Source organism: Cornus florida, unplaced genomic scaffold, assembly GCF_030987335.1.
Source record: "Cornus florida cultivar Cherokee Brave unplaced genomic scaffold, ASM3098733v1 CherokeeBrave_3.0.0_Hap2_Chr03, whole genome shotgun sequence".
Taxonomy (NCBI): domain Eukaryota; kingdom Viridiplantae; phylum Streptophyta; class Magnoliopsida; order Cornales; family Cornaceae; genus Cornus; species Cornus florida.
The window spans coordinates 4,980,013-4,992,221 of NW_026775573.1; the positions used below are offsets into that span (position 1 = coordinate 4,980,013).

Below are 12,209 nucleotides of genomic sequence, written 5' to 3' on the forward strand. Positions count from 1 at the left end.
TAGCCTCATTAACTCAGTCTCTCTGAGTCTCATCTCAGCTCACCCTATAGAGAGAGAGAAACAGGCCTTGTGAGTACCGAGTATTCTAGAGAGAGAAATTATTGTATACACACACCATTCTAGAGATACTGAGAGACAGCATAACAAGTGTGTGGCCTCTGAAACGGAGAAGACCAGTTCTCTGAATTCCACACTGTCATAAGGTGAGTACTCTCTCTCACACACTTCGTAGTGTCCCCAAAAGCCATTCAAAACCAACCCATGATTCTAAATTAAAGCAACACAAAAAGTAAGCCAAGTCTTTGCAGCCTTTCTTTGCTCTGTGATCTCCCCCCTGAAAGCTGACAGATTTTGCCTTCTCTCTCCCTTCTCTTTCTCTCTCTGAATGTGTATAGAGATATGCATATTTTATGTGCGGTTATATATAACTGTGTGTTTTTGCTATCTGTATACAGATCAAAGGGTGCTTAAAAAGGCTAGCTAGTGAAGTGGGTTAGTTATATTAGAGTGTGTGACTGTGTGAACAAGTTGAGGCAATGTTGGACTACGAATGGGGCAACCCATCACAGATCATGCTCACCGGCGACGAAACCAACCAAGATTCCGATCAGAGCCGTCAGCTTTTCGATCACTACCACCAAGCATTCAACGAAACCATAGTGAATCCAAGTGGGTTTGGGCAAAACCCACACCATGACTTTCATCATCAACACGCACATACCCACCAAGCCCAGACCCATTTGCACTCTTTTTATGACCCACGCGCTTACGGCGCGTCGTTCTCAACTCCCGGTCCGGCGATGTTGTCGCTGGAGTCGATGGGCGGGGCAACCTCCGGTCCGGGTGGGTTCATGGTGGTGCCCAAGAGTGAACCGGGCGGGGGAGGGGTCGATTTCACGGCGAGAATTGGGCTGAATTTGGGTGGCCGGACGTATTTCTCGTCGTCGGAGGACGACTTCGTGAATCGGCTGTACCGCCGGTCCAGGCCTTTGGATCCCGGTTCGGTCAACTCTCCAAGGTGTCAAGCTGAGGGCTGCAATGCCGATCTGACCCACGCCAAGCACTACCACCGCCGCCACAAGGTCTGCGAGTTTCACTCCAAGGCCGCCACCGTCATCGCCGCTGGGTTAACTCAACGATTCTGTCAACAATGTAGCAGGTAATATATATAATTTTTACCATAACGCCCTTCTCATGCACTCGTATTTTTCAACCCAACATCAAACCAGTCCATATCCGGAGTCCATCGCCGGAGACTCCGATGGACTTGTGGAATACTTAAATGACGGAAATGCCCTTGCTTGTCATGTTTCACTAATGATTGGTTGCGCCGTACACGGGGTGATCCCGAGGGCATTTGCGTCCGTAAACAAATATAAGTTGCCATTTTTACGTACTCTTTTGCTTTTGCTTCTTATAGTAGCTGTTAAGTAGGATTTGCTTTTCTTAAAACAATGAAAACATTTAATACACTTGTATTTTTTATACAATACTATGTTAATAACCTCAGTTTCTGTTTTTCTAAAGATAATGTTATTTTTTTCTATTAAAAAAAAAAACACAAACACACACAACCAAACAGGTTCCATCTTCTTTCTGAATTTGATAATGGCAAAAGAAGCTGCCGGAAAAGATTGGCCGATCACAACCGGCGCAGGCGAAAATCTCAGCAACCTAACCAAGAGCGCAAGCCTCAGCTCGAAAATGCTCATAATTCAACCACATCCCAAAACCATGCAAGTAAGCCTTACATATATATACTATGTCGAATTTTTATTAATTTCTTTTATTTTCGAAAGTTCAAGCAAACAATAACAAAATAAAAAAAAAGTTCAAGCAAACACACATTTACCGTCTATTTTGTTCCCACCACCGGAGCTAGAAAACTCTAACGAGCTTAATTTTGCATGAATGTAATATATGCATTAAATAAGTTGAATTTGAATTGGGTATTGGTTTTATGGGTTTTTCTAGGGTCTCCAATGGACACAGGAGCTCAGTCTTCCTCGGTGACGGTGGCAATCTCACCGCCTCGGATATCACTGGACTGTTTCCGGCAAAGGCCGTTTCAAGCTGCCACCACCTCTTCGGCATCAACAAGTTCACTGTTTTTCACAAATGGGTAACGTTTGGGGAGTGTGAAAATGGAAAATTTCCATTGCTAAAATGCTTGGATGATGAGGAGTATCAATGACATACTGAAGATCAAGATCAACCAATACGTACAACAGTTGTTGAACTTCTAGTTAATTTTCCATTTTCCTTGAATTTAAGTCTTTGCACAAAAGATGGGTGTTATAGAGACATCAAATGTAGTATTAAGTACCTATTTTAATTTGTTAATTTCCAAGAAAATGTTTCAAGCCTCTTAGTTTAATTAATGACTAAAAATGTGATTTGGGGAAATTAATTGAGTATATATAGTGGGAATTTTCTTTTTATTGTATATATATTTTTTAATTTCATGGAGTTTGGTTAGTGCTGGCAGGCACGCACGGGAGTTCAGTTAGTTTTGGCAGACACGGTGATGCACGTCTATTCATTTTTTCTATTCCAGGCGATTGCATTATTTTCTTTCTGTTTGGTCCCATGAGATTTTCCCGGAAAATGCAGTGAACGCGGTAAAAAAGAAAAGTGAGCACGAATGAGTGTTATTTATTTTCTTTGCCCGAAAATGCTGGTTGTAGAAAGAACACTTTCAAGATAGTCAAGCTGTCTCCTGCATGGAGTCTATTTTTGATCAAGCTATAATGGTAGTGTGGGTCCCACGTGAGGGAGAGATCGAATGGTCCAAAATTCTCTCTCTATATATATCTACCTATTATTTTGATTATATATATTTGTATGGCTGTTAAGGTGGGGCCTTCCAAAGAAAAAAGCTTGCGATTGTTGAATTTTAATTGCGAAGTACTAACAGAGACGAGGTCAGCTTGGTTGGGGGTGTATGACTCTATATTGACCTCTAGATCTGCATACACATATATATAATATATATATATATATATATATATATATATATGGTGAAATGCTTTTATTCAAAAATAAGACACACATGAAATGTGTATTAAAATGATGTTTTTTTGTTATTTCTTGTTGGGTTTTTTTGTTGGTGCACCAAATCAAATGACAATTTCATCACAGGAGGAGATCCTAGTCCGACATGCGTTGTCTTAAAAATATTTGAATTCCATAACAAGTAATATTACATACTTGAATCGGTTTTTTAAACTTATGTAACAATTAATAAGATGGTCTCCCTCTATCAATTATTGTTACAATTACGGTCGATGGACAAATTTTGAAAAAAGTATATTATCAAAGGGCTATTAAAATGATAAATGCATCTTCTTTTATCAATTAAAAAAGAGAAAAGTACAACAATTTAACAATTAGAACATGGATCCCATTTCAATACCTTTCTACTCATGAAATTTAATAGCTAAAAATAAAATAAAACTTTGGTCGTTGTAATTTTGTCAACTTCTAAATTTAGGGTTAGAGAATCACCGATGTGAACCATGCTAATTTCTTTTCCGCCGAACACAAAAAGTAAAATGATTATGATGGCATGCCAATGCACATCAAGTGAAAGTTCCTGGATAGTTCTAATTCAAATTTGACAGTGATAGTTGTGGTAATAGTAATACCAACAAATCAGGATAAGTCTAATTCAATTTTGACGGTACGTGATGGTTATTGTAATAGTGTAATACCAACAATATTTTATATATATATATATATATATATATTTGTCTGTTCCTGCATTAGCAATTTTAACCATGGTTCGCTGGTACACATAGTATTGACTAATGCATGATTTTTTTTAAGTTTCGATATGCTATCTAAATCCGTTACATAATGATCGCGGCCAATATGATAACTGTAATCGATTATGCGAATCATAATTTTACTTACGTTAGTGTATTTGATAATGACCTTAGCACATCCACATAGGTTCAAATTCGGAAACAATATCTTGATACATTTATCCGTTTGTTTTGACGTAAAATATTTTTTTCATAAATTATTTTTATTTTTTAGGTAAAATATTTTTATTTTTTGTATTTTTCAATGTTTGGCAAAGGTTTAAGTGGAAGTTGAGGTTGAAGTCGAGTTCTTTGGACAGAACGTATAAAATTACTTACCAAAAATTGATGGATAAATTATTTTTCCTTCGTAAATATTTTATAGCAATCAAATTAGTACACTTGGCCCCCTTAACATATGGAAGGAAAAGAAAAACTAGGGCACCCGCCGCACACAGACTCTCTCAGTCTCTCTCCTTCCCCTTGTACCTGTTCCAGCAGAATGGCCACACCAATTCCTCTCCCTCATAATCCTCTTGTATCTGTTGTTGTTGGGGTTGTCATTGCAAGTGGGGTATGTTTATTTTTTATTTATTTTTTTCCCTTTGGATCATGGAATTTTTAGAATTTTTTTTGACTAATTTTTAATTTAATTTTGCTGGTGTGGTAATTGAATCTAATCAGTTCTATGTATTTTTTAATAATAATTTGTTAGTGGTTAATTATGTATAAGTTGGTTTTAATGTTAATCCATATAATTTTAGGGAGTGGTCATTTGAAAAACAACAATCATATATGTTATGTGTTAATTCCACATAAGTTATGTATGAATATATGATGATTTATGCATTGTTTTATAGGTTGTAATCTTATTTTTTTAGTGTGTGTGGGGTTTATATTTTTTAATTTAATTGATTCAAAGTAGAGGTGAGGTCCGTGAGGACTCTTCAATTACTTACCAAAAAGGAGAAAAGACCTCTTCAATTATAAAGTTCTATTATTCTATTTTCAAAGAAATTTATGTTTAGAAATCTGTTATATGTTGCTTCATAAAATAAGTGATTTTGGACTGGAAATATAATTTTGACCTGGATACATATCCAGACTACCTATCAGATATTCACATATGGCAACATCAAAACAAAGCATACTGATGCATATATTGCAGTGCTTTATTGTCCTATGATGTACGTACATTGTGCCCAACATGGCAAAATTTGAATTTTCTTGTAATTTGGCTTCTGGAAGAATATCTGCAAATAGGAGTTTTATGGTAGAAATATAGATTATTAAGCAAAATGTCTGGTTAGTGTTCTTTTGCAGTACTTAAGCAAAATGTCAAGTTAGTGTTCTTAAGCAAAATCATTTTTTAAAAAAATATTTTCAATATTTTTCAAAAATAGATTTCATCTTTTGCTAGTTGTAAGTGATTTTAGGACTTTTTACTTTAACAGTCACGACTGCCACCTGGTTTTTTTTCTCCTCTCTTTTAATTCAGGATGTCAAAGTAAGACTCAAATACTTAAAGAAGTGTTGTCGATGTCGAAACTTGGAAAACAAATTCTAAGCTCACGGACTTGACTGTCACAGTACACTAATTTCATCTAATTACGTTGTCGTTATCTTATGCACATTGTACATGCACAAAATTTCAAGATATATTAAAGTGTTTAGACAATGCACAAGCGTATAATTTATTATTTATTTGTCATATTTGACTAGATATAGGCCAATTATTATTTTGTAAACAAATTGGCCAAATTTTGGCTAGATATATTTTTATATGTTTCTTATGGATCATGAAGTACTTTTGATTTAAAATATTATTATATTATATTAATAAAACTGTTAATACTATGTCCCTTTACATTGAATCCTAGCTCCACCCTTGTATATAAAGTCGTCCTTTTTGTCCCAACGAGGGATGACTATAAAAGGTTATACACACACACGTAGAAATCTTATATTTGTGATTAATATTAATATTCAATTGACAAAACAACATGATTGTTGCCTTTAATGTACGCATAAAGATGCTAACGCTGTTTTGTTGCGTTAAGAGTGGGGAGAGAACGTAGGGTTTCTTTTATTTGATTCGGAAGCCTCCTTGAACCTTCCACGAAGTTCAAAGGTGGACCCTTGTGCTCTTTCCCTCTTTTTTCATCTTATTTCCGTTACTATTGTCTTTTATGAAGAAAGAAAACATTGTTGTAATTTGTTTGTTTGGTTCCAAGGAAAATACAAGAAATTTAAGCTAGGAAAAGTTGAACTTCATCTGTGGTGTTACATTATCAATAAAGAGTTTGTCTTTTTGACAATGCAGATATATCTAACAATATAGGTCAAGCAATTACAAAACAATTCTCTCGAATTTAGGGGGGTTTTTTTTTTTTTTTTTTTTTTTTTTTTTTTTTTTGATAACCAAATCAATCCTAAAAATTAACCCAGAGGGAGCTGTGATCCTGACGTTGTACCATGTGGGCGTCCTCCGATATAGTACTACATGCTTGTGTGGGGGGTTCTCACTTGCAAATACTAGGATTTATCTAGTCGGATGTATAATTCGGGTAGCACGACAAGTTTTACTATATCTGAAAATATGGTACCCTGAGTTTCTCATCTAATGAATCATTCATCAAGTGTGCTCATCACTACATCCAACGACCAAAAATATCCTAAAATATTGTAGAGCTTTATAGCAGACGGCATAAGATCCCCACTTTCTTAGCAGTGATCAATAGTTTTTGTCCACACCTAAATTTGTGGAGTTAATCCACCATGAATGACATTTTATGGCTCCTTATAGACCCAACATGTTTAGCATGGGGTCACTTCCCTGGCACATACTTGATTGTGGCTTTAATAATCATTTTGAATATAGTACAATCAATTATCATTTTGATTAGATATATAACGTACACTTTTTGTGCTCCTGTTTTGGTCACTTGTGCTAGCTTTAAGATGTGATCAAGCATGCAACCATCCAAATATTTATGAACAATATGGCAATAATTTGCTAATCATGTGATAAAAATTATTTATTTTGTTTGTTTATTTTTGGTTATTTACATTCTTCATGTAGCGAATCTATAGCAAATTTGCTGGTACTTATCAACAGGTCTGTGGCCTAACGGTACAAGACTCCTACTTTTCAAAGAGAGATTAGGGATTCAAATCTCAGTGGAAGCAATGTGTATAAGTCTCAACTAAAAAAAAAAAAAAAAAAATTGCTGGTAATTAAATGCATGTGTATCTGTGTACTAAGTAAGCTAGGTTGAGTATAGTTTGATATTTTATTTTTTAAAAGAATTCTTGGGAAAAAAAAAAAAAAAAATTCTTATTTTTCTATTTGTTTTGAAACCTTAACCACTTGTAAAGTTGCGAGTTAAGATCCAAAATCAATTAGTAGAATAGTCCAAATTTAGACATCTAGATGGTGAACAACTTAGCTGAGTGCCTATATGGAACAAGTAGTCATGGTTCTAGCACCTATGCATTAAATTTAGTTATTATTATTATTATTATTTAAGTTTTGTAGTCTTGGAGAATTTACTATCTTATTATATAAAGAAAAAAATGTATTTAAATAAAAAAGTAAAAAAAAATATGAGGTGTTGGCTGGGGTTTGACCCTTTAGCCCAAGACGGTAGTCTTTTGGCACACCTATTAGGAACCTTAAGAACAAAAAGGTTAATAAACATCCCCTCTTCTTCACTTAATCACATCAAAAACTCAATAATTAAGGATCCTGTCATTGAAATTCTTTACATAATATATCAGTCTTTTCCTAAAAGCTCTCTCAGCTCTATCTTGTCCTTAACAATGCACAAGTTCAGCTAGTGATCATGTGTTGCAATTTTTTTCAACGCGTGTTTTAACATGTCCATCATACATTTTAATTCAATAAAAATACATAAACAAGTATATTAAAACACGATATAAGTGTGTTAAAATTAAAAATAATGACGTTTAAAAGAGATTTCAGCATAATTAAAACGTAATTTATAACACTTCGAAGTAAAAAAATGTTATAGCAGAGGATCCACACACATAACGGACATCGTATCATCGTGATCATCAGCAGCTAGCAATCACTTTAATGTTTGGCCAAAGGTCCTTTTCCCAGTACTACCTTTCACCTCACATTTCCATCCCCTGACTGGGATGAAAGGAAAGTTATTACTTTGTTTCCTAAACTGGGCACACCGATCTCCTAAGATCCAAACATGATTGTCAGTTGCTAGAGCTTCAAGAAAACCCATCAATGGCTTCAAATGAATATCTTCCACCAAAATCAAGTAATCAGACACTTGGGTGTGACCTATTTGTCTGTATTTTAATACCCAAAAAAGAAGAAAAAAATGGACATTTAATTATTTGCTTACTATAAGGGTGATCAATATGATGTGTTAATAAATTAAAGTAACACATTAATTATATACGTACAAAATCCTAATGTGCATTAATTGTTTATATAATTATTTTAAAGCATGTATAGTTTTCAGTTGGGAAGAGAATTTAATAGTTATTGGATGTAGAAGTACTGATTTAGTACGTTTAAAATAAAATATCTACCTCCTTCATAAGATCATATAAATAGTAGTACAATGATAAAAAGTAGAAAATAACTAATCAATGGGCCATTAGCCCAATACTATAATCTATTCTCTCTTTCTCTCTCTCTAACAAATCAATAAATAAATTAAAAAATTCGTACGATTTTAAGAAGTGACAAATTTAATTTTACTGTTTCATGTTAAATTAAAAACTAAAAATTATTATTTTTAAATTACAAACAATACTTTAAATTACAAAAATTATATTTGAGAGAGGGGGTGAAAAAGAAGATTAAAGGGTATTTTTGTAATTTTAAAAAATATTTTTTAGTTTTTAATTTAACATTGAATAGTAAGGTTGAATATGTCATTTCATAGCCCGGTTAACTGGTCAGACACGAATATTAGAACAATGTGATAAGTTTTTTAAAATATAGGAATTTTTTGAAATTTGAAAGTAATGAGTGAGGGTTTTATAATTTTAACCCAAAAAAGGAGGTGAAAGTAATATTGCAACGGACGCGAGGGGGGGGGGGGGGGGGGGGTAATGGAATCTGGCCTAACATATCAAAACCAATTATCATAATCTTATTTTTTAAACCTTGCACGTAAGTCCCAAAATGCATTGGTGCAAAAGTTTTACAACATAATTAAATATAAATGGATTTTATTGAATTTTTGAAGATTATTTAATATTAGTAGCTAGTATTAATATTCATGAATTTTAATTCATAACATATAACGCAATGTGTACAGTGTATATCACAAAAAATTACCATTTATGAGTGAAAAGTAAAAAAACTAAAACTAAAATATAGATTTAAAAATTAATATAACAAAAAAATAAATATAATATAATTGCATGTATGACATGCTCTTTAAAACTAAATTATCATTTATAATTTTTTTCACTAAAGATAAATATTTACCCTTTGAATAATGAGTAAAACAATTGAAAAATGTCTAGATTTGGAAGCCTGAAAATTGGAACACTAATTACAAATTATTATTATAGATTTACAAAGAAATAATATGTTTAGATTAAATGTAAGCAAAATGGAAAAGAAATGCAAAAGGTTGAAACTATTTTGTAATTTACAGATTATTTCAAACTTTGAAAATCCAACATTCAATTTTTGACTTTATTTTTTTAGAGTATGTGTATTGGCCCTATAACACACGCACCATTTAAGTTAAGAGTGCAGTTCAAAAGTAAAATCCCAAAGACTTATCTTCTAAATTGCTGCCAACATTGCTTTGCCATAGGGACTAATTTTTGACCTTAGATCTCAACTTTTTGTGTTTTTTCATACAAGGTTTGCCTTTGTAAGCAATAAGACAACAATGGAGCTTGTTGAGGTGCTGATGGAGTGAAAAAGAATAAAATTGGTGGTTGGAGTAATTTTAATAACAAGCTTCTTGGAACCTTCTCATGACTTCAACCATTGCGTTTTGTTTTTGGTAGTTTTGTTTTTGTCAGGTATTGTATTGTTACACTAAAAAAACACAGTTGATAATTTTGTGCAGTGTTGTGACATTTCGTGAGCAGTGACCAAAAATCAAAACACTAATATGGTGTTTTTACATGTTTTCACACTATAGCAACGCGTACTGTAGCAATGAATGGTAAATAAGTAAATAAATTTTGAAAAACTCGGAATGACCTTTTTAAATTAGCCATTATATTTATTAAACTTCAAACACATTTTTACTAAACATGTTTTATATTTTTGCTTCCAATTTTTTTACAACAAATAGACATTACCAAACATGCTTCCGATTACGATTCAAAACACATACCATACAACAAAAACACTTGTTTTTATTTTGGATTAAAACAAAAATGCAAAACCAAAACACATATCAAATAAGCCTTAATACATCATACAACCCTTCGTGCTCGTTCCAACATGTTTAATCTATTCTAATCATGGTAAAAACATCACAAAACAAAAATTTACACGCGAAAACGTACTTCCCTGCAAAATATTATGTTTTATTCAATTGCATTATTATTATTATTATTATTATTTTATTTTATTTTATTTTGTCATTAGGAAGAAACACACACTACAAGCACACACCTACTTTGTCCCTTTGGAGATTCAAATCTTTACCATTCAATTTGTGAAGTACAAGAGATACCACTAAACCGCAAATCCCTTAGTAATTACATAAAATTAGTATCTTGAAATTCAAATTTTAAAATTTTTTTTATTTTTTTATTTCAATTCAAAACACCATTTTATAAAATTAACATGAATTAAGATGAATTAAAGAATTGAGATTTTGAGAATTTCAGTTGGTTTCCTTTCAACTACATCATGCAACAACATTGAATGTTGTTGCATCATTTGTGTGCCGTTACTCTACATGTATGTGCCACGGTTAGGATATAATCAACACATGTTATTTTGAATGCATATATATATAGATATATATATTGGACACTGAGGAGTGCCCCCAAAGTAGACCATGCACATGTAATAAATCCTTCTTCCTATCTAGCAATTAATTGTAATTTTTAATTTTTAGCAACTGTTTGAACATGGAAAAAGAATGAAGCCAAATGGGTGTTATGCTACGTGGCGCTCGATGGAATTAGACAAGGTCTAATCATCGTGAAAATAAATATAAAAATAAATGTACCAAACAAACAAAGGTGACAATTAATTTAGTTCTATACGTTCATTAATTATGATGAAATGTACAATTTTATGTGGCATGGACTGATAGAAAATATCTTTCCATTGGATGCTCATCTATAAGTTCTGAATCTATATAATGTGTAATTAATTATGCAAATACGTTTTAAATATATAAAGACAAAATTTTATTAACATTTCAATTAATTAAACCTGTCATTTGGGTACGAAACTATTTATGGTGAGCTATAAAATTGAATTAAATACCTGATTTTATTTAAAATTTTGGTCATGCCAGGTTTTATGGACCTTTTAACTTGACTCATCTGACAATACAAGACATTATTTTTTGTCGGTAACAAAATGAGTGTTACACATATAGTATATTTTACAATAACGCATTTTCCGAGTTGATTCTCTTTAGTAGGAACGAACCACTATTGGTGAGTAAATGTTGATGTGAAGTTACATTGTATCTATTTTTTAACATGTTAATATTTTTAATTTTTATAAATAGATGTTATGGTACTGAAAATCACAACAAGATCAAAATTTATTCCAAATAATCGGATAGCTCACTTATTGTCTCATCCCCCAAAACAAAACCTAATCAAATGTCATTAACAGAAGCAAAAGATCGGACAGCTCATTTAGCTTCCCATCTCTCAAAAAGAAACCTAATCAAATGTCGGCAACACAAAAAAATATTGTTTTTGTAAAATTGAATAATAAAAAAATTGTATGAAAATTGATGTTTTGCATTATTTTAATAGCATTTATAGTAATTTTGTCATTTCTTAGATCTTTTAACACAAGTCATTTTTTGAATTCTTGTCAATGACAAATGGTGTTGCTGAATACGTCAAATTTTAAAAGATGTTAAAGTAATAAAAGGGTAAATATAAATAATTTGCCCAAACAGGTGAAGTGTAATTGACCCTATAAAAAAAAAATTGTAATTGCATGCATTTGAGAAATTAAGGGACCCTAAACTTTAATGGCAACAAACTCTCTCTCTCTCTCACACACACACAGTGGTGGACTGATGAGTATTGTTGAATATGACATTCGATGGAGGCTTTTTTTTCTAACCTTGCACGTGGAGAGTTTTGGAAGGGTTTGTGTGGTTTTTGTGGGGTTGTAAATGAATACCAAGTACCGACTGACTTGCAGGGTCACGTGATTTGCACGTGATGGAAGAA

The 12,209-nt window shown here is 32.7% G+C and overlaps 1 protein-coding gene across 1 annotated transcript; it reads left to right on the forward strand.

The window, feature by feature from the left end:
- On the forward strand, positions 1–2,446 carry LOC132299146 (squamosa promoter-binding-like protein 8). The gene is made up of 4 exons (XM_059795618.1): positions 1–203; positions 456–1,159; positions 1,583–1,740; positions 1,975–2,446. The coding sequence occupies exons 2-4, from the start codon at positions 537–539 to the stop codon at positions 2,124–2,126; spliced, it is 933 nt and encodes a 310-aa protein (XP_059651601.1). The 5' UTR covers positions 1–203; positions 456–536; the 3' UTR covers positions 2,127–2,446.
- Positions 2,447–12,209: the final 9,763 nt, after the last annotated feature.